We start from the raw sequence: 27,657 nt of genomic DNA, 5'->3' as shown, positions 1-27,657 counted from the left end.
TTATCCCCACTTGGCAGACAGGTGACTTGTCCTGTGTGACACGGCTGGGGAGGGGCAGGCTGGGGGTGGAGGTCTGACACGAAATCCCAGGCTTAGTCATCGTATTATACTATCCACCTAGACGCTGCTAAACCGATGGTTGAATAATCCTGGTTCTGAGAATGATTTGCCGCAGCTAAAAAACATGTCAAGAGAGAGGTCAGGTGACTGGGAAAAGGAAGGGTTGGTCACCAAATGAATAATTGTGGGAGCTTTGAAAACTCCAGGGGAGCCATTGCGTTGCCCAGGTGTGTCTGCATTTCCTTGAGCACAGCTGAAATCACCCCGGGCACAGAAATGTCATCTTCCTGATGGGCAGGTTGGGTCGGACACTGGAGGTTGGTTGATAAAGGCACCTGGGGTAGGAGCTTCTTGGGGATCAGGTGGTTTCTTCCCGTTCTCCAGTCCACTGTTTTGTCAACATCAAGGTTGGGAAACTGGGGAAATGGGGTTAGCCATGAGAAGGCTGCCCGGGTGCTCGGAGTTGATGCCAAGGGAATCAGAAGGGCTTTTCCAAGTTCCCCGAACGGTGCTACCTCCCAGGGTCCAAGCATATGCCTGAACCAGGCACAGAGTCCCTTTTCCGTGGTGGGTAGGACTCCCAGGTGCCATCTTTCTACGATTCACCCCAGAACCGTTCCGCACTCCCCATGCCCTCAGCTCTCTCTGTGAACTGGTCAGGAGGAGGCTCTGATGCCCTTGGCCGAGCTTGGATCTGGCCCCGAGCCGCTCAGCCATGCTCTTGCATTCCTCACTTCTTCTCCTCACACACCTCTGCTGCTCCAGCCCTCCGTTTATCTCAGAGTCCTGAAGATAGAGTAGGGCTCGCACGTGGGCATCTCTTTCGAGCTACCGGGACAGGTCGGGGGGACGTTGTGGCATTCGTAAACCGCCACCAACAGCAGTGACCACCGGTGCGGCATTTCAGAGTTGACGGCTCTCCTGTATTTCTCCCGGGGCTGATTATACTCTGACATTGACAGAGTAGCAAGAATAAACTTTTCGTCTTGCCCATTTGGGCTTAGAACCCGATCGACGTGCACCATTCGTGTCCTGCTTTACAGCTGTCGTGTGTCATGTCACTTAACCCTCACCGTGGCCTGGGCAGATCCTGCGCTGGTCATATCCTCGCGTTAGCAGGAAGCCATCGGACACGCAAGAAGGTCAGCCCGATACTCAACAGTGGCTGTGCCGGAACACCTCTGCCTTTGACTCTGGTCCAGAACTTGTTGACCCCCTGGCATGTTTTTAATAAGCTGAGCTTGCCATCAATAGTTGGCTGTTAATCATTTATCTCTCGTGGGGATAGACATTAAGGAATGTTTATAGTAATAGCTGGATGCCATTTAATCATTAGTGCTGCTTTCTTTCACAATTTCCCAGGCTTATATCTGATTATATGGGGGAGCTGATTTATCTATGAAGCGTATTCTGTTTGTTCTTTAGACCGTAACAGGCAAGGGGGGCTCCAGAAACCAGGTGAGTTATGTTCACAGACATGGACCAGCTTTGGGGAGGATTTCAAGAATTTCTAAGACTCTCGGAGAGCAGCTGGAATAAGGGAATTGAAAAGTCAGGGATTTGAACATCAATTTAGGTGAAGATTAAGTGAGAAAATGCACATAAAGTGCTTAGCGTGGGGTTTGATGAATGCTGCTATAAAATGAAATGGATAATGAGTGATCATGGCTAAGGCAATTATTCCAATGGCTGATAACCCAGTTATCTCCTTCTGCCTTCCTTCCTCTCTGTCTCTCTCCTTCTCTCTCCTCCTCTCTCTCTCTCAAAGCTGCTCTATCTTCCACATTCCTTTCAGGATGTTGTTTTAGGGTTAGCTTTAGCTCCATGCCAAAGTCAGCAGAGAATTAACCCTGGAAATAAAGAATAAAGCCCTAGGCAAATATTGCTCAATCAAAACGTGGGGGGAATAGGAAGTATGTGGCATTTCCTGTTCAGAGCTGTGAGCCAGGTGCTGGTTGGCACCACTGGGCTCGTGTGGCAGGCTGAATAGCAGCACCTGCAGGCATTTCAAGGGAGGTGACCCCCAGCTTTAGGAGAACAAGTCCACCTGGGCCGTCCGCTGACATTCTGCGGTCTACGGATGTCAACAGCGCCTTTTCTTTGCCTCTGTCTTTCCAGCCAACCCAGGCTTGCGACTGAGGATTTGACCAGAAGCTGTCTGGACTCAGACCCACCCTCTGTGACAGGTTGGGTGGGTAAAGACACTTCCCTAAGGCTTGCTTACTTTATTTCTAACATGGCTGGCCCTAGCGACAGACACATGGCGACCCCGAAGGTTTTCTTATCGGCAGCGAGGTGATCTTCTAAACATTTAACCCCAGGGACAACCTAGGTGGAGGGCAATCAGATTGCCAGGAACAGAGTCCTGGGGCTCGGTTTTGGTAGACGTTAACTCTGTAGCTGCTGGGTTGTGGCAGGTGGGCACTCTGGGGGCTTGGGATGTGGCTGTTCACCAATGGCTGCGGTCGTTTGACCTTCTAAGAACTGGCATGGCCACACGAGTGGACGCCAGAGTGTTAGACTCGAACAGCAGCACGTTTTGTATTATTACCGCGGACCGAAAAGATAGGGAGCTGGCAAGTTTGGAACTTCACGCAGAGCGGATATTGGTGTTACGTTTATTCACGATTCCATTTAAGCCTTAGAGGATTCTTTTGAAGCAGTTTAGGGCTCTCTGCTCGCATGCCCAATGGTTCCCCCTCTTGTAACCAGTTCTAAGACACCATCTCAGAATGTTGTTCCGTGAGGCCCTTACAAATGAAATGCCTCATCCGTGCCCCACAGGGGCCATTTGCTGGGAGAACGGGGATGATGATGATGCCATTTAGCATTTACTATGTGCTTCATACACATTGAGTCATTTAATTTTCACAAACGCCCGATGAGATGTGTCCTGTTACTATTCGTTACTTGACATGTAGAAACAGAGGCCCAGAGAGGTTAAGTGACTTTCCCCAAGTCACACAGCTAGTAAGCTATTGAGCTGGGATTTGAACTCATGGCTCCATACTGCCCGGGGTGTAAGCTGTCTGCCTTTGGCCTTGTGCTGGGCAGGTGGGCACAGAATCTCACCTTCAAGGCTCACCTCCGCTTGACTGACTGTTCCTTCTGGGAACTCGGAATCACTTCCTTCCGTGCATGGGAAGGAGGAAAGGCATTCTAGGATCAGGGACAGTCCAGGGAACACAAGAATGGCCTGGAAATGGAGGTCCAGTGGGCTGGACTGTCCCTGAGCATGTGCTGAGTGTGTGGCCCTCCTCAGGGGAGGGCCTCGGATGTCACACTCGAGTGTTGACTATGGAAGCCTGCCAACCAACATCCTCGTCAGACCGGCTCAGATGACGTCTGGATCGCAGAGCCCGTCATCCTATAAGGACTGGGTATTTTTCCAGAATTGTATTGCTTATGTCTCCTTGGCTACCCAACACTTTAAGGACTCCATCAAAACAGAAACATTTTTTTTAAACTTAAAGCAACTTTTAAAACTCGTTTTTCTAGTTATAGAAATTTATTTATTTTTTTTTCAGTGTCAAAAATCGGAGAAGTCTAGGAAAACACACCAGATAAAAATGGGCTAAAAGACAGCGGCCAAGGGGAAACTGCTGTCTCTCTTGCCGCCTCCAGGGAGTCTATTTTCTCTGCACATAAATATGTGATTTGTCCTCCGCTCCCCTCTGCGGCCCAGTCCCCTCCTGCTCTCCTGTCCTGTGCTGGGCCAGGCCACTCGCCTTCCGTGTGCCCCAGGAACAGACCGTATAGTCTCCTAGAGTGCAGGCTCCATCAGGGCAGGCCAAAGTCTGTCTTGCTTTTACCTAGGCATTAGGGGCTTAATGAATACCTGCTGAATGGACAACGTGATGTACAAAGATTTTGAAACCTTGAATTTCATATTAAAAAATGCATGGGCACAGTTTAAGTACATACATCCTTTAAGAGCACGCGTCTATTCCTAAGTACATCTAGTTTCAACGTTAACTGGTGGATAGACTTTAACATATCTTCCTCTGTTTGTCAAGGAAGATTATGAGCATTTTCCCATGACATTAAATATTCTTTTTAAAAATTTTTAAACCTTTAAGACAATTTTTTTAGGGGTGCCTGGGTGGCTCGGTCGGTTAAGCGCCCGACTCTCGGTTTCAGCTCGGGTCACGATCTCGCGTTTTGTGGGGTCGAGTCCCACATCAGGCTCTAAGCTGACAGCATGGAGCCTGCTTGGGTTTCTCTCTCCCTCTCCCACCTGTGCTGTCTCTGTCTCTCTCTCAAAATAAGTAAATAAACTTAAAACATTTTTTTAAAGAGTTTGTTTATTTTTGGGAGCAAAACAGAGCTCGAGCAGGGGAGGGGCAGAGAGAGAGGGAGACGCAGAATCCGAAGCAGGCTCCAGGCTCTGAGCTGTCAGCACAGAGCCCGACGCGGGGCTCGAACCCATGAGCTGTGAGATCATGACCTGAGCTGAAGTCAGATGCCCTACCCACACACCCTAAATGTTCTTTTAAAAAATGTTTATTTATTTTAAGGGGGGGAGGGGCAGAGAGAGGGAGAGACCGAGAATCCCAAGCAGGCTCCATGCTGTCAGCGCAGAGCTTGATGTGGGGCCTTATCCCATGAACCATGAGATCATGACCTGAGCCGAAATCAAGGGTTGGATGCTTAACCGACTGAGCCACCCAGGCACCCTGACATGAAATGTTCTTTAACACAGTTTTTAATCGCTACATGAGTTTCCATATACGGATGTACCATAACTTATTTAAACTTCCCTGCTGGATTTTTTTTTTTCTCTTGTGAATACCATTTTTTAACGTGACAAATGCTGTAGTGAAGGTCTCAGGCTGGACTCTTTGTGCACGTTCTTTATCGCTGCTTTAGGATAACTTTTTATAGATGGAGTAGTTGGCCCAAAGGGCCTAAATATTTTTATGCCTCTAGAAACCTATTTCCAAACTCCAGGAAAGCTGCATAGTTTTCAAGGTCTGTCCTGCCAGTGATTCTGTTACAATTTTGGTGAACTGTTTGCAATTTGACAGGGGAGATTGGCACTTGGTTTTGATTTACACTGCTGTTATTTTCCCATCTTGGGAACAGAAACTTTGGTATTTCCAAGATGTGCCCTACCATGAGAATGGCTGTCTGAATGAGAATGTTCTGGGGAGGGGCCTGTATCCAATAAGCAACGTGGCAAGTGTGGAAAACACGGAGGTAGTTCAACACAACCATCTCACAGATGGAGACACTGAGTCCAGAGAGGAGCACAGAGCTGCTTAGGTCTCCGGGGGAGCCGGGCACCCCCGTCCTGGTGTCCTCACCATGCCCGCTCATCTGGGCCGCCTCCCCTAATTACCCATCAGTGACAGCAAGCGCCTAATGACTTCTTCCTTTTTTCTCTTTCTCAGGAACAAGGAAATCCAGTCCAAAATCTGACAAATAAGCCATGACGGTCAGCGAGCAGGACTCCACAGATTCCAAAGAAAGTGATTCGGTGAAAGAGACATTGGTCAGTCCTGGTTTCCTTATCTGTCCCTGTTCTGGTGACTCTGGGGCAGTCCCTCCTGGCCCCCTCGCTGCTCCCAGGGAGATGTAGGTTGAGGCGAGGTCAGGCAGAGAAGAGACAGCAGGGGATAAAAGCAAAGGTATATGGCAAGTTGCCTTGTGAACCACAAAGCATGTGTCGTGAGGCACAGGCCACTGATGGCATTGTACTTCGGCTGATGATAACATATCACCTGCTGGTGGCCTTCAGGACTTGTTGTGGGGGGTGGGGGTGAGTCTTCGCTCCAAAAGTCATTTTGCAACGGGGGACACCGATGTGTGAAAGCAATGATGTTGATGTCCTTAGGACACACTGAAACTCCCCCCCTTATCCCGCCACGAGGCTCAGTCCTCTGTCCCTCCTCCAGGATGTCCTGGGCATCTAGAGAGACTGTCACTGCTCAGGAGTCCTTGGATAGTTATTTATTTACTTATTTAAATGTTTTTTATTTTGAGAAAGAGCATGAGCACACAAGGAGGGGAGGGGCAGAGAGAGAGAGAGAGAGAGAGAGAGAGAGAGAGAGAGAGAATCCCAAGCAGGTTCCATGCTGTCAGGGCAGAGCCTGACGGGGGGGCTCAAATCCATAGACTGTGAGATCACAACCTGAGCCAAAATCAAGAGTCAGACACTTAACCCACCGAGCCACCCAGACACCCCAGTATATGTCCATATTTTCAATAAACCTTATTTAGCAGGAAAAGATCCACACAGGTGTATTTACCAAGCGGCCAGGGAAGTGTGGACTTGGCAGACTGAGAGTGATTGTCCCCACCCATAGGGGTGAAATGGAGGTTCGAGGAGGCCCAGCCACCTCAGGTCATCTGGGGACATGGCAGAGTCACGTTAAATAAACAGCGATTCCCTCCACGTGGACACTATATTTTTCTCGGTGCTCATATTGGGTTGAGTCAAGGCTCTGCTGTCTAGACATTTGGTGTAATGAACGAAGAGCTGTAGTCATCTCAATCATTCTGCTTAAATGATATTCAATAGAAAACGCCCCCTTTTTTCCTTTCCTGCCCTGTCCTGGAAGAAAATGTTCATCTTGTCCAAGCTGACTTTCTAGCTTCAGGATACCATCCGGAGGACAGTTTGAGTTCAGTGCCAGAAGTATCTACCGGGTCCTAGCCCTGAGCCAGGTGGGAAGAAAACTGGGAATGCTAAGAGGCTCAGGACACTGGATTAGCCTGCTCAGGCCGTCATGACAAAGTACCACAGGCTGGTGGCCTAAGCAACAGAGATACACGTTTTCACATCTGGAGGCTGGAAGTCCAAGATCAAGGACATCAGAAGGGTTCATGCCTTCTGAGGCCTCTCTCCTTGGTTTGAAGATGGCTGTCATCCCCCCCGTGTCCTCACATGGACTTTCCTCTATGTGTGTCTCTGTCCTAAGCCCTTCTTGTAAAAACACTAGTCGTATCGGATTAGGGTCTACCTTGGTGACCTGACTTCACCTCACTCTCCTCTTCAAAGAACCTGTCCCCAAATACGGTCCATTCTGAGGTTGTGGGGGGTTGACTCTTCACCATATGAATTTGGGGAGGGGGGCACAGTCACTCAATACCAGACACACACACAATGCCTGCCCTTGGTGAGCTCCTGTCCAGAGGGACAGGCACACATGAGAATAGACACTTATAAGTATGGGCGGTCATAGACAGTAAATCTGTGAGCAGCTTATGGAACACAGAGGGGCAGAGAGAGGCCCAGGGAAGATTCTGGGAGGAGGTGGTCAGGGGACTGAGTACTGAAGGATGAGCAAATTAAGAGTCCTGAGAGGAGAAGCCTGAGCAAGGGCCAGGAGAACCGGCACAAGGAGATACTCCACAAATATTGGTGAATGGGTGTGTGCATGCCGGAACAGGTGTCAGAAGAGGGTGATGGTGCCCCAGCCTCAGAACACCTGGGAACACGTGTCTAATGACCACATCCTTAATTGAGTTCATCTTCTCAGGCTCTGCCGGGAAGCATGGGGCCACAGGCCGTGCAAATGCGGGGATGGCACCAGCTCCCCCCAACTCCACTGGTGATATCGTGGGTGTGAACACACCTGGCCAAGTGTAGACATGTTCCATGAGGGGCAGGAGGAGGGTGCTCCGGTAATCAGGAGCCCCGGTTAACTGCCTTCCGGTCCAGGAATCTACCACACATCATGTTCACCACCAAGAGACCAAACTTGAGCACTAGAACAGCCCTTAGCAATTGTCCAGTGGCATCAAAATGGCCCCAGACCTCCCCTTCTACCGCTGAGGACACTGATTCCCTAGAGGGAGGCAAATCTTTGTCCACAGAGTTTGCGTGATGGCACTGACTTAGAAAGGGATGAGAACATTTGGTCCAGATAGAACACATTATCCGGGGACAAGGTGATCTAAAAAATAATGAGTGTTCGTTGTATCGTATGCTGGGTGTTGTAGATGCCACGATTCTAGGTGTTTTTCCAGTATAAACTCACGGAATCTTCCACAGGTCTATGAGGTGGTGGCACTGTTATCATGCCCATGCTACACATGAGGACATGATGCCACAGAGAGGCCAAGTGACTCGTGCAAGAGCTCACAGCCTAAGTGGGTGAGCGGAGGCTCAAACCCAGGCAGTTTTGAACCGCTAAGCTGGGGCAAAGGGAGGGGGCCGCTCCTATCAACTTCAAGCGTTTCCAGAAATCAGCCGTTCACTGGGTCACCCTGAAAAGCCCCGGGGGGTTGGGATCACTTACCTGCCTGAAGGAAGGGGGTGCAGTTGACTTGAAGGCCAGGCTGTCGGCATAGCTGGAGCCCGGACACTGCTGTGTGACTTTGGCTAAGTCGCTGCTCACCTCTGGGCTCGTTTGCGGGCTGGCCGGGGAGGGAATTAATGGACAGCTACCTCCACCAATAAGAGGAGCTCTTCAGGCCAAGCGCCGCCTCCAGACTGTGGGACAGAAAGGACAGTGAAGTCTGCACAAGCCTTGCTGTGTGGCTGGACAGATGTGCGTCCGGTCTTCGGTTCTGGGACAGGTGCAGGGCTGGGGCCGGGACGGCCGCTGGCAGTTGGTCTCTTTCCACCCCTGGGATCTGCATCCCCTCTGGTTTCTACCCTCAGAGCTCAATTTCAGCAGGTTTGGGGGCAGCAAAGTTGAGGCAGGAGAGGCATTCAGGGACAGCTTTGAGGGGGGCCTCAAGTCCACACCCGGGGTACCTGCTGGCCGGTGGACAATGCTTGCTGACTTTGGAAGCCTTCATAGCGCAGGGGCATCCCCGACTTTGGAAGCCTTCATAGCGCAGGGGCATCCCCGACACCAGCGACCACCCCCCCTTCCTCCTACTTTGTGTACATTTGTGTTGACCTCCTGGAGCCTGGGGCCTGCTGAGTTTTCAACCCCAGTGAGGAAGCACAGAACAATTTCCAAGGGGGGGTGGGGGTGGGGAGAGAGCACCTGATTCAGATTGAGTTTTAGCAAGATCAGATGAGACCGCCTGTTACAGATGAAGCCAGGCAGGAAGGGCCTGAGCTAAAGAGGGGGTAGGGGAGGAAGAATGAGGGTGAGAATAACGTCCCCATCCGGACAGCACAGCGAGGGTCCTCACGACACAGGGAGGCAGCTGTCCCTTCGCTGCCCCTTCCCGTCCTTCAGGGCCCAGCCATCCTCAATTACCTTCCTCCCCCGAGTACTCCAGGGTATCTGTGCCTGCAGGCCTTGGCTCGACGCCCTCCCACCCCACACCCTCTGCCTGCATGCTTCCCAGGGCTACTCAGAAATCACCTCTTCCGGAAAGTCTTCCGTGATCCAGCCCCAGTTTCAGTGCCTGTGTTCCACTACATCTAGTTTCTTTGCTTCCCGTCTCTTTTTGCGGACTTGAGGCCTCCCTGGCCTCCTAGGGGTTCTGAATTCCCCAGTCAGGCCCTTGCCCACCGGCCTGTGCCCCTACTCTCTGCCTCTGGGTGCAAATGGCCGAGGCAAGCTGTCCTAAACCTGTCACGATTAAAGGTACACTTCTCCGACATCCAGGGCAAGTTGGCCACCTGGTGAACAAATTCTCATGACGTCTGGTGTGCATGAGAGGTCTTGCCTCCTTAATGCTTTCCCTGAGCTGAGCCAGCCTGGGGCGGGCACGTGGGAGGTGTTCCCCGGGCCAATGCTGAATGAGAAGCATAGAGGAATGACCGACTGGCAGGTTCTTATTCTTCCAAACCCAGAGCCTCCCCATTTGTGCCCAAGCTAAGGGCGGCCATGCCCATGTCCAGCACGCTGGCCGGGGCCGTGTGTTTTCTACCTGAGCCTCAGAGGAACTGCAGGGCAGTCCAGGCGGGATCGGTCTTCCGTGTTGCCCTCGTAAACGCAGCAGCTCAGAGAAGCCAAGTGACCAGGTTAAGGACACGCAGTTAGAGAGGCAGGGTGGGGTCCCCAGCCGGCTTTCCCTGCCGTCGGTGACCTGGCGTTCTGTGCCGATCCTCGGAGAGGCGCCCGGCTTTATGGCCAGCGCTCCCCTCCCGGCTCGCTGGCCTCGTTGGCCAGGAAAATGAAAGGTGCTGATGCCAAAGGAAAAATCCATACCCCGAGTGGTGGTTCCCGAGAAGGCCAGTTTCCCTCCAGGATTCCTCGGTGCTGCTATGACAGCAGGGGGGAAAGCGCACGGTGCCCGTTTCCTGTTCAGACAAGACAGAGCGGCCGCGTTTCCTGCCAGGCCCCCGCCCCCTCGTGGACTCTGCCTCCTGCACCGAGATGCCCCGGGATGGCCTGCGGGAGCATGGACTCCCGGGCCTGGGCTCCCCTGACGCGCAGCCCCGGCCATCCGGGGGCCGCCGAGTGTGGCCGCGCCCTGAGAGGGACGCCGGGCGGGAGGACCAGAAAGGTAAACGCAGAAAGCGGCCTCAGGACCTGCCAGGGGGTGGGAAGGCCCAGCGTGGGCGGCTGCGGCTGCCTCCGCCGCCTGGGGCCCTGGGTCACAGAACCCTGCCGCGAGAGCCGGCACCCCGGTCCCCGTGACCTTGGCCGTGGAGTTCCAGCTCTGGCAACGTGGCCGTGCTCGTGAACAGCCTGGCAGGTGCTGGGTGGTGTCCCCTTTTCTTCCAGGCCCCCACAGCAGGTACCTCTGTCCCCCGGGGCCGGTGGTGAGAGGGGGTGGGCCAAGCAGCGCTGCTGGCCAAGCAGCGGCAGGGGCTCCAAGGAGAGACTCCCACCTGCCTTTCTCTAGCTTCTGATGGGTACAGACAAGGGGACAGGGCAAGGGGGTCCAGGAAGAGAAGGGGTCCAGGGCGGGCCAGGGAGTCAGGCAGCGTGACATCTGAGCTGAGACCCAGAAGACAAGTGCGAAGATAGAAGACCGCGGAGGATGGGCCCTTTGTCCAAAATGCAGTTCTTGTTCTAGCAATGAATCTCTTTCAGTTCGGGCTCTTCTTCCTGTAGAAACCCATTCTGGCCCCACACCTGGCAATGTCCGGCCCTGTGGCTTATAAACCCTTTCTCTCCCCTCCATCCTCTCACTGGCACTTACTGAATACCTTCTCTGCCTCAGGCTCGGTGCCTGGAAGCAAGACCCCCCCCCCTCAAAAAGTAAGACCCTTGGGCACCGCACCGACTCTGCTACTAATGCTCACAAGCACCTGCCACAGGACAGGAGAGGCCTTGTCTGCCTTAATTAACTCTTTTCTTCAGCATAACAGCCTGTGAGGTGGGGTCTATTATCGTCCCCGTTTTCAGATAAGCACACTGAGTCACAGAGCAGTTATGCCACTGGCCCGAGGTTACAGTCATTAAGTGGCAGAGCTGGGGGTAGGACAGAGTTGAACCAAAGAGGGGGTGGAGTTTTCATTCAGAGGAGAAGGCGTTGGGAAAGGGTCGCAGGTGCCAAAGTCTCTAGAAGGGGAATTTCGGGCACACGTATCTGCACGGGCAGGGCCAAGAGGCAGCTTGGCACCTGATTCGAACAACAGCCGTTCTGTATGGCGGGGCCAGAGGGAAAGTAAAACGAGCGGGCGGCCTTTCCGAACGCTCCCTGTGTGCGCGCGGCATTCTAAACATCCTCGTCCGGCAGCACATTGATTCCTCAACAACCTATGTGGCCAGTGTTGTTCTTAGATCCATTTTACAGCTGGGCAAGATGAGACCCAGGGAGGTGAAGAAAGTGGCTCAGGTTCCCACAGCTGACTGGTAGAGCCGTCCAGCACCGCGTCCCCTGCTAGAGGAGACTACTGACGTGGGCGGATCCGGGAGTTGGCTATCGGGGTCCAGCTCTCTCCTCCAGACAGTATTTGACCGACACGGTTCCCTGAACTGTGGACCTTGTCTGTTTTGTTTCCTGCTGTATCTCTAGAGCTTTATCAGGGCCTGGCCCGATACACGCGCACATTTTATACGATAACAGAGAAGGTGCCTTCCAAGAGCACCTGGGTCCCCTCCATCCGGAGAGTGGCCCACATTCCGCTGGCCAGCCTCGGATGGGAACCCCTTCTGCCTCCAGCCCCTGCCAGCTGGTCAGCTCCGGCCAGGGGGTTCAGATGTTTCTCCTGCATGGTCCTGTCCTGACTGTGACCACGCTCGGACGAAGGACAGGGTCACGTGGGGGCAGATGCCCTGTTCTCCAGGCTGAGCCCTGTATCTCTCTGCACGTCCTTGTCCTGCGGTGCTCATGGTGGCCTGGAGATTGACAGCTCGGCCTGGAAGGCCGTGTGCAGTGGTGTGCATGCGTGCATGTGAACGTGTGTGCACCTGTGCAGCTGTGAGCAGCCTCAGGCCCCTAGACACTGTTCCCAGATGAAGAGGCACTGGGGGACAGGCAGTGCGGTGCAGTGGGTGACTGCATGGGCTCCAGCCCCCATCCCAGACAGCACCACGGACGTCTCGGCGCGTCTCTTTCCCCACCTATCAAATCGGGATGAAATAGTACTGATCTGAGCGTTCCGTGAGATAATACCCTGAAAGGGCTCAGCTCAATGCCTGGCCCATACCTCTTGTAAGTGCCAGCCGCTACCATTGGCGGCTAAGTCTGGCTTTGCTTTTGAAAGTGGCCACATTCAGCTAAAATAATAGTGTGTGGCTGCTTACAGAGCACCTGCTAAGGACTGTGGGTCTGTGAGTCACAGGTCTGTGGCAGCAGGCAGAAGCAAACTGAACTCCGTGGGCTGACCGCATTCCCCCAGTGCGTCCGCCTGCGCAGCGGTCGTGGACAGCGATCCCACCTGTCAGCGGGTTCCGGGAACTCGGGCAATTCTCTAGGGCCCCTTCCCCAGACAAGGGGACAGCCCAGGTGCGTCCTGTGGGCCCCTAGCTCTGTGCCCAACGGCCGGATCTGACATGCTGTCCTCTCCTTTCCAGGACTGGTCCTGCTGGCTCATCGTGGCCTCTCTGGTGGGCGCCTTCGGCTCCTCCTTCCTCTATGGGTACAACCTGTCGGTGGTGAACGCCCCAACTCTGGTGAGTGCCCCGCGGTTGCGGGATGCGCCCGGCAGAGGGCGCTGCGGCCACGCGGAAAACTTCGGGAGTGTTCCCAGGCTGGTTCTGTGCCAGCCCTTTGCGGGACACTGGGACCTAGGAGAGGGAGAGAGAGGAGTGAGACCAGCCTCTGCCCTCGAGGGGAGGAGTGAGGGGAGGACGGGAGGTACAGAAACAGACAATGGTGACAATGTGGAGGGTTCAGTTCCCTGCCTTGGAGGGTCCTGGGAGAGTGCAGGGCAAGGACAGGGGTCTCCGGAGTTCCCAGGGGCCAGTGCTTGATTGAGGATCTTATCCTCGGCACAGAGCCACGGAGAGACCTTATGCATAAACATTTTCTTGATCTGTTCTTTTTGGGTTTATGGCTTTACATAACCGCTAGTGGTCATTCGGGTGTCTGTTTTGTCTGGCTTTTGTTTCGGTCTGGAATCAAGTCGTTAGGTTATATCAATCAAGAAGAGTCTGTAAAGCAACCGAAGGTGTTTATCTGGGGTCGTAGGACTTGCAGCATGGGAGACAGAGAGGGCGGAAATGGACCTTGTGCTCAGAATTGCAGGTGGAGTGGGCAGGCTTCTAAAGGCAGAACCCACAAGGTTACCAAACTTCTTCTGAAGGAATGATGATCGGTGCTGAGGGAGTTACACTGAGCACCGGATGCAGGATTGACTAGGTAGCTAACAGGTGTTACGTTGTCTCTATTTCAGTCCTCAGTAGAGGAGGCCTTCCAAGAGCTGGCCACGGTTGTAATTGCCACAAGCCAAGCGTTCATGGTGTTCCCAGAATTGAAACAGGAGCCCCTGCATGGGTCCTGCTTCCTCAGTGTCCTCCCAACCCCCTTCTGAGTGAGGGTCTTAGCAATACTTACTTCACTTTTGGAGTTTCCTTTTATAGGTGCAATCCCCAGGCCCTCCTAACACCTCCCTGCTGGTTTGCAGGTTCAGATTTGGTTCCGCCTACCTAGGCTCTTAGGTAGCTATCCATGCCAGGGGGTGCTGGCTTCTGCTTGACATACCTGCACCTTCGTCCACCTTACCCCGCAATGGCGAGGTAGGTCAAGGCTACCTGGAGGCTTTCTGGAGGAAGTGATGCCTCAGCTTCACCTTAAAGGTAAAACAAAGGCACGGAGGCTTGCCATTTGTGACATGTTTGCAAGAATGCAGGCATGATGCAGTTGGAACGCAGAATGCCTTTTGGAGAGCACAGGGCAGGAGCTAAAGGGGCAAACGGAAGCCAGGCTGTGGACCTTTCTGAAGGCTTTTCGGGCCTTGTTTGGAGCCCAGCATCCCCATGTGCAAACCACAAGGGAGGCTGGACCAGGGGTTCCCAAAAAGTTCCCAGGAGCCCTGAACTTGGCAGAATTGCCTTTTAAAAATTCAGATGTCCTTCGACAGTCCTTCAGACGTCTTTTATAGCTGGTTTGTCCAAATTAGGAGACAAAAAAAAATCAGTGCTATATTCGTGACAGAAATACGGAAAAATAATGACAACCGTAAAATCCAGATGTAGGTGTTTCTGTTCTATTCCCTTACTTTCCTGTGCATTTGGAAAGTTTTACAGCAGAATGTCCAAAATAAGTACATCATTACATCTTTGCAAATGCGTCTATATATGTGAAAGGAGAGGGAAGTTTCTACATCTTGCTCCTGAGCCCTGTTCTGTTCAATGTTGTCACCAGTTATTTGGACAATAATCTGGAAAGGATGTCTACACATTTCTCGGTTGATGTGCTGGGAGGAATAATGACTGTATTAGAAAATGCAGTGTGTCAGAATCGAGTGCCAGGACAGCTCTAGTTTTTGTTGAGTTTGTTTCGTTTTGTTTGAAACCCTTCTACGTTTTGGGACTCTGTGTAAGTTCATTTGGAAAATGGGCTCTGATGCTAAGATCCATTTGAAAGCCAGGGACCTAGATGGCCTCCCCAAACTCTCACTGAAGCCAGTGGCTTTGATTTCGTCGTGTGACCTCGTCCTGACACGAGGATCTGATTTGTCCATATTTGCCTATAAAGGAATATTGGAGGGGCGCCTGGGTGGCTCAGTCGGTTAAGCGTCTGACTCTTGATTTCGGCTCAGATCACGATCTCCCAGTTTGTGGGTTCAAGACCCACTCCAGGCTCTGTGCTGTGTGGAGCCTGCTTGGGATTTTCTGTCTGTCTCTCTCTCTTTCTCTCTCTCCCTCTCTGCCCCTCCCCGGCTCGCTCTCTCTTCTGTCTCTCAAAATAAATAAATAAACATTAAAACAAGAAGATTGGAAATTTACACTCTTGCCTCATCGTGACAGTTCAGCAGAAACTCCAGCAGAGGGTGGAGAACTTTGCACTCATGGTTTGTGGACCAAAAAGCCATGTGAAACTAGAACCCTGAATGAAATGATGTGGATGGAAAAACAGAAGTTCAAGCCATGACTGTGGGAACAGGAGGAAGGAGCAATTCGGTCATTTAAAACTTGTTTTCGAGGGGCGCCTGGGTGGCGCAGTCGGTTAAGCGTCCGACTTCAGCCAGGTCACGATCTCGCGGTCCGGGAGTTCGAGCCCCGCGTCAGGCTCCGGGCTGATGGCTCGGAGCCTGGAGCCTGTTTCTGATTCTGTGTCTCCCTCTCTCTCTGCCCCTCCCCCGTTCATGCTCTGTCTCTCTCTGTCCCAAAAATAAATAAAAACGTTGAAAAAAAATTTAAAAAAAAAACTTGTTTTCGATTAAGAAACTTTTTTAGATCAGTTTGAAAGCAGTTTACAGCAAAATTGTGCAGCAAGTACAGGGAACCACTCCCCCCTCCGTATCCCTCACTCCCAAAAGCTTCCCCCGCTATCAGTTTCCTCCAGGTCCTTTCATGGCTCGAAAGCTCCTTTGTTCTTTACAGCTGAATAATATTCAATACATTAATGCATTGTATTAATACAGTGTAATAACACCTTGTCTGCATGTACCGGTTTATTGAGCCACTCACCTGCTGAAGGACATCTTGACTGTATCTAAGTTTTGGCAACTATGAACAAAGTTGCTGTAAACATCCATGTGCGGGTTTTTGTGTAGACATAAGTTCTCAGTTCATTTGTGTAAATACCAAGAAGCACCATTGCTGAATCAAAGAGGGAGAGTACGTTTAGTTTTGCAATAAACAGACAAAACATCGTCCTGAGTGGCTGTCCTGTTTTTCATTCCCAGAAGCAATGAGCAAAATTTCCTATTGCCTCCCATTCTCACCAGCATTTGATGTTGTTAGTATTTTGGATTTGGGATGTTCTATAGGTGAGTACTGGTATCTCGTTTCCATTGCAATTCCCTAATGACATATGATGTTGGATACCTTTTCATATGTTTTTGGGAAAGATAGAAACATCTTTTCAAATGTTCACTTGCTGTCAATAAATCTTCTTTGGTCAGGTTTCTGTTCACATCTTTTGCCCATCCTTTAATCAGATCGTTTGTGTTGTTTTGGTTGAGTTTTAAGAGTTCTTCGTATATTTTTAGATTACAGATCTTTATCAGATGTATCTTTGCAAATATTTTCTCCAGGTCTGTGGCATATCTTCTCATTCTCTTGACATTGTCTTTCCCAGAGCAGAAGTTTTTAATTTAATTGAAGCCCAGATTATCAATGATTTCTTTCACAGATCGTGTCTTTGGTGTTATATCTAAAGAGTCATCACCATAGGGCACCTGGTTGGCTCAGTTGGTTAAGTGCTGACTGTGGTTCAAGTCATGATCTCACGGTTCATGGGTTTGAGCCCTGCATCAGGCCCTGTGCTGACAGCTCATAGCCTGGAGCCTGCTTTGGATTCTGTGTCTTTCTGCCCCTCCCTTGCTCATGCTTTCTTTCTCTCAAAAATAAATAAACATTAAAAAAAAAAAAGTCAACACACCCAAGGTCATCGAGATTTTTTCCTGTTCTTTTTTAGAAATTTTATAGTTTTGTGTTTTACATTTATGTCTGTGAACCAATTTGAGTTAATTTTTGTGAAAGGTATAAAGTCTGTGTCTAGATTTTTTTTTCTGATATGTGCATATCTATTGTTCCAGTACCATTTGTTGAAAAGACCATCTTTGCTCTATAGTATTGCCTTGGCTCTTTTGCAAAGATCAGTTCACCGTATTAATGTGGGTCTGTTTCTGGGTTCTCTGTTCTATTCCATTGATCTATTTGTCTGTTTTTTCACAAATACCATGCTGTCTTGATTATTGTAGCTTTATCGTAAGTCAAAGTGAGATAGCGTCAGTCCTCCAACTGTGTTCTCCTTCAGTGTTAGGAGTTGATTATTCTGGGTCTTTTGTTTCCCCATATAAACTTTAGAAATTAGTTTGTAGATTTCCACAAAATAACTTGCTGAGATTTTGACTGGGATGGTATTGCATCTATAGATGAAGTCAGGAAGAACGAACATCTTGACAATATTGAGTCTCCCTATCCATGAACATGGGATATCTCCCCATTTAATTAGTTCCTATTTGATATCTTTCATCAGAGTCTTTATTTTTGATATAGCTGTTATATAACTTGTGAGATTTATACCTAAGTATTTCATTTTCTTTAATACTAATGTAAATGGTAATATTTTAAATTTAAAACTGCATTTTTTTTTTCATTGCTGGTATATAGGAAAGCAATTGGCTTTCATATATTAATCTTGTTATCTTGCCACTGTGCTATAATCAATCACTTCTTAGTTCCAGATTTTTTTTGGTCAATTTTTTCAAATTTTCTACACAGATGACCATGTCATCTGTGAAATAGACAGTTTTATTTCTTCTTTTTCAATACGTGTATCTTTTATTTCCTCTTGTTGTCTTATTGCATTAGCTAGGACTTCCAGTATGATGCTTACTTTGGATTTAATCTGCTTTTCTTTTTCTAGTCTCCTATAATGGAAACTTATTGATTTTAAATCTCCCATCTTTTCTAATATATTCATTCAATGCTATAAATTTTCTCCTAAGCACTGCTTTTGACGCAACCCACAAATTTTGATGAGTTGTATTTTCATTTTCATTCAGATCAAGTTATTTTAAAATTTCTCTTGTGATTTCTTCTTTGATCCATGTGTTATTAAGAAGGGTGTTGTGCAATCTTCAAGTGTTTGGGGTATTTTTCCAGCATATTCTGTTATTGATTTCTAGTTTAATTCCATTATGGTCTGAGACCAGACACTGTATGATTAGATTCTCTTAAATTTGATAAGGTGTGTTTTATGGCCCAGAATGTGGTCTATCTTGCTGAATGTCCATGTGAGCCTGAGAAGAGTGTATATTCTACTGTTGGATGAAATAGTCTGTAGACATCCACTGTATCCAGTTGGTTGATGGTGTTGTTGAGTTCAGCTATGTCCTCACTGAATTTTGGCCTGTTGCGTCTGTCCATTTCTGACAGAGGGGTGTTTCAGTCTCTGACTTTAATAGTGGGTCATCTATTTTTCCTTACAGTTCTGTCAGCATTTGCCTTATGTATTCTCATGCTCTGTTGTTAGGCACATACACATTAAGGCTTGTTATATTTTCTTGCAGTATTGGTCCCTTTAACCGTATGTAACGCCCCCTTTTTTCCCTGTTAACTCTTCTTGCCAAAGTATCCCTTGTCTGAAATTAATATTGTTTTTACTGCTTTCCTTTGATTCATGTCAGCATGGTGTATCTTTGTCCATCCCTGTACTTAAAAAAATTTTTTTTGATGTTTATTTATTTTTGAAGGAGAGAGAGACAGAGCGTGAGGGGGGAGGGGCAGAGAGAGAGGGAGACACAGAATCCGAAGCAGGCTCCAGGCTCTGAGCTGTCAGCACAGAGCCTGATGCGGGGCTCAAACCCGTAAACCATGAGATCGTGACCTGAGCCAAAGTCAAAGGCTTAACCGACTGAGCCACCCAGGCACCCCGATCCCTGTACTTTTTAAAATCTATATGTGTCTTTATATTTTTGTAAGAAAAACTTTATTTATTTTTGAAAGAGAGAGAAAGAGAGAGAGTAGGGGAGGGGCAGAGAGAGAGGGAGACAAAGGATCCCAAGCAGGCTCTGTGCAGAGCCTCATGTGGGGCTCAATCTCACAAAATGTAAGATCACGACCTGAGTCAAAATCAAGAGTCAGATGGTAACCGGCTGGGCACCCAGGTGCCCCATGTGTCTTTATATTTTAAGTGGGTTTCTTATAGACAACATATAGCAATAAACAGACAGTTTGTTCTCTTGACCCAGTCTGACAATCTCTGTCTTTTAATTGCCATATTTTATACCATTGACATTTAAGGTGATTACTGATACAGTTCAATTAATATCTACACTGTATCTGTTCCTTTTTCTATTTGTCACCCTTGTTCTTTGTCCCTATTTTTGTTCTTTGTCCCATACTTCTGCCTTTTGTGGTTTTAACTGAGCATTTTGTATGATTCCATTTTCTCTCTTTTCCTAGCATATCAATCCCCCCCCCTTTTTTTTTAACTTTCTTTAGTGGTTGCTCAAGAGTTTATAATATGCGTTTTCAACTAAGCCAAGTCTACTTACAAATAATACTACTTTACTTCACTGGTAATGTTAGTTCTTTATAATAACAAAATATTTCTAATTCCTCCCTCCCACCCACTTAGACATAAGCATATTATATAGATAATCGAATACATTACTATCATTATTATTTTGAACAAAATTAATTGTGAGATTTATACCTCAGTATTTCACGAATATTCTGAACAAAATAATAACCTATTGATTATTAATAGATAATAATCAATAGATAATATTAACAGATAATAATCTGTTAGATTAATTAAGAACAAGAAAAAAAGTTTTCATTTTTACCTTTACTTATTCATTCTCCTGTGTTCTTCTTTTTATGGAAGGCTGAGTTTCTGACCTATATTTGGTTCCTTCGAAGAATTTCTTTTAGCATTTCTTGCAAGGCAGATCTGCCGGAGACCAGCTCCAGCAGGTCCAGGGGTTCCCAAAGGAAGAACAGCGTCGGTGAAAATAAAACAAAACTAAAATAAAAAACTAAAACTATGGGGCGCCTGGGTGGCGCAGTCGGTTAAACGTCCAACTTCAGCCAGGTCACGATCTCGCGGTCTGTGAGTTCGAGCCCCGCGTCGGGCTCTGGGCTGATGGCTCAGAGCCTGGAGCCTGTTTCCGATTCTGTGTCTCCCTCTCTCTCTGCCCCTCACCCGTTCATGCTCTGTCTCTCTCTGTCCCAAAAATAAATAAACGTTGAAAAAAAAAATTTAAAAAAAAACAAAACTAAAACTAAAATAAAATGGACACAGACAACAGCAGTGTGTTGAACTGGCCGATTTATTGTAGCAAACGTGACATCATATTTGCTAGTGATTTCCTTGTAACATACGTCATCTATGTTTTTCTAACATTACCTAATTTTGAAAATGTTCCTATGTATAGACAACCTTTAAGAAATAACATGATGATTTTCCCCTAACTTTCCCGCATACCCTTTGTAATATCACAGATTAATCTCTTACATTATTCCATTATGCATCTGCGTTTATCTATAATCTACAAAGCATTTGCTTTGCTGTTCTCGTGAAAGGCCCTCCGTTTCTCAACACCTCAAGTGGAACAGTTACAGGGGCATGACCTCCTAACCACATGAGGCCAGAAGAACAATGTGTTTGCCTCGCTCCGAGGTGCCAGAAAGGGGCTGAAAAAGCCTTAGAAACCCATGCCTCATTCATTCTCAGAGAGACAATGCACCTAGAAACTAGTGAACCGTTCTGTACCTTAACCAACTAGGTTCAGTCATCATCTGGAATGCCTCCGGAGGCCAGGTGGGCCTAGGGGTTGAAGTCACCTGTGCCCAGAGATACACTCCTTAGTTGCTGGAGTGGGGCTTTAAGATCCATATGTCTCTTCTTTACAGGCCCTCTTTGCTGGCAAAGGGATGAGGCTATCCTTCCTGTAAGTAGAGGAGTCTCCATAGGGGATGGCAAGGGCTAAACATAAGGCCACACAATTTCTTGTGGAACCTTATTTTTTTTTCCCTAATGGTTCTTTTCCCAGGGGGGCTGCAGAGGGCAATTCCCCAACAGACAATACCCCAGGTACTTTAATAAGGCCAAATTACCTAAAAGCGGGAGTACAAGAAGCTTCACTATCGGTTGGGCCGCCCTGCAGTCATCAATCCATCCACAGCCCGGGTCCTGCCACTCAGGCTGGGATAGCTCGGCTTCCAGCACAGATCTACTGGCAACAAATTCACTCAGTGTTTGTCTGAAAAAAGTCTTTACTTTTCATTCATAGTTTGGAAAAATTTTTTAATGTTTATTTATTTTAGAGAGAGAGAGAAAGAGAATGTGAGCAGGGGAATGACAGAGAGAGAGGGAGACACAGAATCTGAAGCAGGCTCCAGGCTCTGAGCTGTCAGCACAGAGCCTGATGTGGGGCTCAAACCCACAAACTGTGAGATCATGACCTGAACCAAAGTCGGAGGCTTACCTGACTGAGCCACCCAGGCACCCTTACCTTTCATTCACTCTTGAAGGATAATTTTGCAGGGTATGGAATTCTAGGTTGGTGGGTTTTTTTCTCTCTCAGTATTTTGAGTATTTCACTTCATTCTCTTCTGGCATGGTTTCTGAGGAGAATTTGGGTGTAAATTTTATCTTTCCTCCTCTGTAAGATTGTTTTCATCTGGCTTCTTTCAAGAGATTTTTTTTTAATCTTTGATTTTCTGAAGTTTGAATATGATATGCCTAGGTGTAGTGTTTTTTTGTTTGTTTGTTTGTTTGTTTGTTTTAGAATTGATACGTTTTGGTGTTTTCTGAGCTTTCTGGATCTGCAGTTTAGTATCTGATGCTAATTTGAGGAAATTCTCAGTCATTATTGCCTCAAATATTTCCTTTGTTCCTACCTCTGTCTTTTCTCCTTCCAGGTGTTCCCACTGCATGTATATTACAGATTTTATAGTTTTCCCACAGTTCTTGGATACTTTGTTCTGTTTTTTTCTCTATATTTAAGAGTCTCTTATGGTGTGCCTCTCTCTGTTTTTATTTTATTTTTCCTTCCCTTCTCCTATGTTTATCTGTTTGACTCTTAAATTCCACGTGAGTGAAACCACATGATATTTGTCTTTCTCTGACTTATTTTGCTTAGCATAATACACTCTAGTTCCATCAACGTTGTTGCAAATGGCAAGATTTCATTCTGTTTCATCACTGAGTAGTATTCCATTCTATGTATGTACCATATCTTCTTTATCCATTCATCAGTCAATGGACATTTGGGCTCTTTCCATAATTTGGCCGCTATAAACACTGGGGTGCATGTGTCCTTTCGAATCAGCATTTTTGCATCCTTTGGGTAAATATCTAATAGTGCAATTGTTGCGTCATAGGATAATTGTATTTTTAAGTTTTTGAGGAACCTCCATACTATTTCCCGGAGTGGCTGCACCAGTGTGCATTCCCACAAACATAGCATCCTTGCCAACATCTGTTGTTTCTGGAGTTGTTAATTTTGGGCATTCTGACAGGTGTGAGGTGATATCTCATCATGGTTTTGATTTGTATTTCTCTGATGATGAGTGGCATTGAGCATCTTTTCATGCATCTATTAGCCATCTTTTCATGTTTTCTGCCCATTTCTTCACTGGATAATTTGTTTTTAGGGTGTTGAGTTTCATAAGTTCTTTCTAGATTTTGGATACTAACCCTTTATCTGATGTGTCATTTGCAAATATCTTCTCCCATTCTGTCAGTTGCCTTTTAGTTTTGTTGATTGTTTCCTTCACTGTGCAGAAGCTCTTAATCTTGATGAGGTCCCAATAGTTCATTTTTGCTTTTGTTTCCCTTGCCTCTGGAGACATGTCTGGTAAGAAGGTTGCTGCGGCCGAGGTCAAAGAGGTTGCTACCTGTTTTCTCCTCTTGGATTTTGATGGTTTCCTGTCTTACATTTAGGTCTTTCATCCATTTTGAGTTTATTTTTGTGTATACTAACCCCATTTCATAGATGAGGGAACTGAGGCCCAGGGAGGTTAATGTATCCTAGTTCCTGGGGTGGGGTGGGCAGCCCTTTAACCTCCACTCCCTAACTTCCCGTTGGTTTCCCATCTGACTACTTATGCCCCATTTGGAAGAGAACACCCACATGCCTTGTGCATCCATGATAGGTCCTTGGCCAACTGTGGACAATGGGATCTGAGCAGAAGTGAATATAAGCCACTTGAGGCTTAGCCTTGAAGTGAGGAATCTAGAAGTTTCCTCAGTTTTTTCTTCCCCCAGATGGCATAGGTACTAGACGTCAGAGAATGGTCTGGCAGGCACTAGGCATGAGCTAGCATGAGGTAGAAAGAAGTCTTTACTATCCTTAGCCACTGAAGCTTCAGAGTTTCTGTGCTGTGGTGGTGCATTGATCACCATCATGCCCCAACATCTACCCTTCAAGGAAGTCCAGCCTGGCCCACTGCAGGGTCTTCTAACTGGTTTTCCTATTTCCACTGTAGCTTCTACAATGTATTCTCAGCCCCAAAGCCCAAGGGATCCTTTAAAAATTGAAGCAGATCATACTGTGCTTCAGCTTCAAACCTTCCACAGCCACCCAACACACCTAGAAATCAACCCCGATTGCTGTGGCCTATGCCCGGGGTCTGGTGCCTAGTGACCACTCTGCTCTTATTTCTGGCATGTTCCCCTCACTGCCTCTTCGCATCCCCATGACCCCCTCCCCACCTGCTGATCCTCAAACACACATGCACTTGGTACCCCAGGACCTTTGCACTTGCTGTTCCCTTTAGTGGAATGCTCTTTCCCAGATATTCCTATGCTGTCTCCTTTGATTACTTCTGGCCTCTGTTGAAACGTCCTCTTCTCAGAGATTTCTTCTCAACCAGCCCATCCATAATAGCATCTCTCCATTACTCTCTAGCCCCTGCCTTAACTTATCTCTCTTTGTAGTATTTAACCAACCTGAGGTGTTATGTATTTATTTGCTTCTTGTCTACTCTTCCTTTCACTTTAGAATCTAAGCCCCCTATAGACATAGTGTTCACAATTGTCTTGTTTTTGTAATGCCAGCACCTAGAAAAGGGTGTGGCACACAATAAACCTTTATAATGAATGTTTGATGTGTAATGAGTACATGTATACATTTAAGATTTTTTAAAAAAGTTCTTTATGTGCAAATGCACTTCCAAGGCAAGTCTGCTAGACCTCCTCACCCTCAAGCAAATTCCCATCTGCCCTATGTAAAAATTCTAGTTCTACCACATTCACACATCTATCTATCCATCCATCCATCTACCTAATTCTCTTTACGCATCTGTCTACCTGTGTCCCATCTATCTTACCTCTCTTCCACTTATCTCTCTACCTACCTACCTACCTACCTACCTACCTGCCAACTGCTTACCTGTATCATCGACATACCTACCTCTCTAAAGCATTCTGATGCCTTTGTAAAAGCTATGCAGAATCCAAGGCTAATTTACATACCAATCACATGTAACATGATGCCTGAAATTTTTAAGCAGTCATGCATGCTGCTGGCTCGAGATGCCAGTCTGAAACCTGGCAAATGGCCTCAGATTTGTGCCATTCTAAGCCTTGACCTTTAGTAGGAGAATGCTGCTTGCCTGCGATCTGCTCCATGAGTACAGCTACAATGGTCCATGGTGGCCGGAATTGTGGTGGGAGATTTCCCCATCTTGCCCAAGGGCCTGCAATGTTTGGCTCCCACCTGAGAACCCACTGAGGGTTGCATGGAAGTATCAGAGGCAGGATGGGGATTTCTGGGTTCCTGGGGTTGTTATCTGGGAAGGCACCCACCTTTCTGGGCAGACAGGGCTGATGTGTCGGGTGAGCTGATGTATTGGCCCAGAGCATGAGTCAGAACTCCTCTTGCTCATGGGTGTTGTTCGGAGAGCCTACAGGAAGATTCTGGAAGCAGTATTCTAAAGAAATGCAAGATTTGAGCCTCAGTGGACAATATAGAGCCTGGGCTCCAGTCCCAAGGGGTCCCACAAAACTGAGGATGGCACCAATGGGGATGGGGCCCAGGTGTGGCTCCACTGGAGGAGCATCTGGTGAGGAGGGATGGGTCAGCAGGATGCGCCCACAGGCACGTGCAAGGGGCCGGAGAGAGTGGACGGCCTTGAGCAGGATAACCACTGGGGCGGACATTAAGGAGAGTCACTGAGAAGAGCCAACGTTGAGCAAGTGAGCGTGTTGGGTGGGTACCATGAGTGACAACGGAAACTAGAAAGCAGACAGGGGTTGGGGCGCCCGGGTAGCTCAGTTGGCGAAGTGTCCGACTCTTGATTTGGGCTCAGGTCATGATGTCACGGTTCGTAAGTTTGAGGCCCATATTGGGCTCTGTGCTGACCTAGCCAGGGGATGGGGATTCTCAAAAAAAGAGACACATCGGGTGAGGTCTGGGGCTTTGACACACTAAGCTTCCAGTGTTCTCTGTACGGAGTCCAGACACATTACCCTCCCAGTACATGGGTGTGTAACAACATACACAGAGTACTGTCCACCAGGCATGCTCACCCAAGCCTCTGTGTCCAGAGTTATTACTGGGGTTTCATTACAGAGGCATGATTGAGTCAATCCCCAGGCCCCCTTCCTTTCTTGGAGGCGGGGCTGATACCACCTGGCATGACGCCCCACCCCTCTCATCACTTGGTTGGCCAGCCTCTCACTCGAGTTATCTCATTTGCATAAATTATCAGGTGGGGGCTGAGAGTCCTGCCAGGAATAACAAAGACAGTCTCGTCACTCAGGACATCCCAAGGGTTTAGAGGCTATTTCCCAAGCATGGGGACAAAGGCCAGCCAGGTTCTTAATTATCCAACGGCATATGTGGGATGTATGGCATACGAAGGTATGTTCTCAACATAAAAGTACTCAAAAACATCTGTTAAATGAATTAGTGAACAAGAAAGAATGAAAAAGAGAACTTGGGGCTCTCACTTATTACCCCACTCTCACACCATGTCAGTTAGGACTCCCTTGAAGCAAAACCAGAATCCAACAAAAGTAACAGCGAATGGCTTGGCTTTTATACTGAATTAGTCACCGTTCCATTGATTTCTGAGTTGGCGATGTTTGGTCTTCTCTTGGGATGGGAGACAGAGTTTGCCCCCCCCGGTGTCAGTACAGCAGCACCCCCTCCCCTTATCTGTGGTGTCAGTGGCCCTCAGTCAGCTGTCGTCTGCAACAGAGGACTCTCCTCCTGACCCATCGTCCGAGTCCGTAGTCGCCTCACGCTGCATCATAGCGACTCTGTCCTCACCCCACTTCGTGTCCCCACCCGGGCATTTTATCATCTCACATCCTCACAAGAAAAAGAAAGGTGAGTACAGTACCATAAGACATTAGGAGAGAGCGCGGGGCCACATTCACATGATGCTTATTCCCATGTATTGTTATAGTTGTTCTACTTCGTTACCGTTAATCGTTTACTGAGCCTAATTCATAAATTAAACTTCATCATAGGCATGTAGATATAGGAAAAAACATAGTATATGTAGGGTTCAGCATTATCTGAGGTTTCAGGCACCCAGCGGGGGCCCTGGAATGGATCCCCTGTGGATAGGGGGTGGGGGGGGCGGGGATTGGCTACTGTATTTAACCCCGGGGCTTCAGCAGAACATTAATTTGACTCCCCACAAGTTCCCAGCAGAAATGGTACATTTCATCGTTTTCCTCTCCCGATCCTCCCCTGAGGGCAGGTAAACAAGCACTGGTAAAGGATAAAACCATCTCTCTCTACAAGAGCAGATCCACCCCAGTTAGCTGCAGATGTTAGATGCTGCTCAAAGGAAAGATTCCAACAGACCAGCAGACAGAGAACCCAGAAGCGACTTCTGGTTCTTTTAATTAACCCCACCCCACGCTGCAGTTTTAGTGACTGCTCCGAGGGCCCCGGCACTCTTAGGGGAGCAGAGGCGCCTGGCGGGGCACCTTTGTGCAGCCCCGGGCCTGGTCTCAGGCAACTGGGTAGGGCACGGGGAGCGTGGATCCTACCAAAGACATCAGTGCTGGACGGGCGGACAGGGAGGCGTAGCGGCTTGGCATCTTGGCAGGAGACAGCTGGCACTGAGGGAGAAACCAGCGCATCTTGTCATTGCAGAAGCAACTGGCAATTATTTTGATGAGACAGGTTATCTCTGGTTAATTTCAGCATGCACCAGGACTGCCTTTGGTATTTAAATCCCCAAGTCTTTCCTTTCCGTTCTTTCTCTCTGTCTCTCTCTCTCGTTGGCCTCACTTTGTCTCAGTAGTTACATAAGCCAAACAGGTTTCTGTTAGCAAAAGCAAACAGCACACATTTAAATGTTAATAATTTAATAATAAAACGACCGCTATGAATCACCATCTGTAGTTCTCATTTGGACAGCGGCCCACGTAGCAGGCGCAGAGATAATAATCCTGCTGTACAAATAAAGGAGCCTGGAAGAGAAAGACTGAGGAGCTGGCCCAAGGCCGCTCAGCTCATGGGTGGTGGCCTGTCCCTGAAGAAGGGAGTCCCGACCTCAGCCCCACCCAGGGGCCATTTTTAAGGCTTTTTGCAAAAATCATCCATTTCTGCCGTTTTATATCCTGCTTTTTTTTTTTTTTTAGCTTATACTTATATTGGAAGCATTTTTCCATGTTCTTGAAAATGCCCCATCACCAGGATCTCTAATAGCTGTGTGCTGTGGCATCACGTGACTGTCCTATCTTCCTAATGTG

General features: G+C 48.2%; 1 protein-coding gene across 1 annotated transcript in view; it reads left to right on the top strand.

The window, feature by feature from the left end:
- Positions 1 to 27,657, top strand: part of SLC2A9 (solute carrier family 2 member 9) — a 257,458-nt gene that overhangs the window by 29,320 nt on the left and 200,481 nt on the right. The window contains exons 2-3 of the mRNA XM_047091840.1: positions 5,454 to 5,554; positions 12,885 to 12,983. Of these exons, the coding sequence (XP_046947796.1) occupies positions 5,492 to 5,554; positions 12,885 to 12,983 (162 nt within the window). The 5' untranslated portion in view covers positions 5,454 to 5,491. The remainder of the gene's footprint in view (positions 1 to 5,453; positions 5,555 to 12,884; positions 12,984 to 27,657) is intronic.

This window comes from Lynx rufus, unplaced genomic scaffold, assembly GCF_022079265.1.
Source record: "Lynx rufus isolate CCGP_SWC_20201006 ecotype Redwood Valley unplaced genomic scaffold, mLynRuf1.p SCAF_3, whole genome shotgun sequence".
Lineage (NCBI taxonomy): Eukaryota > Metazoa > Chordata > Mammalia > Carnivora > Felidae > Lynx > Lynx rufus.
Note: the sequence above shows the minus strand (reverse complement) of the source record. Positions and strands in the feature narration are given on the sequence as shown.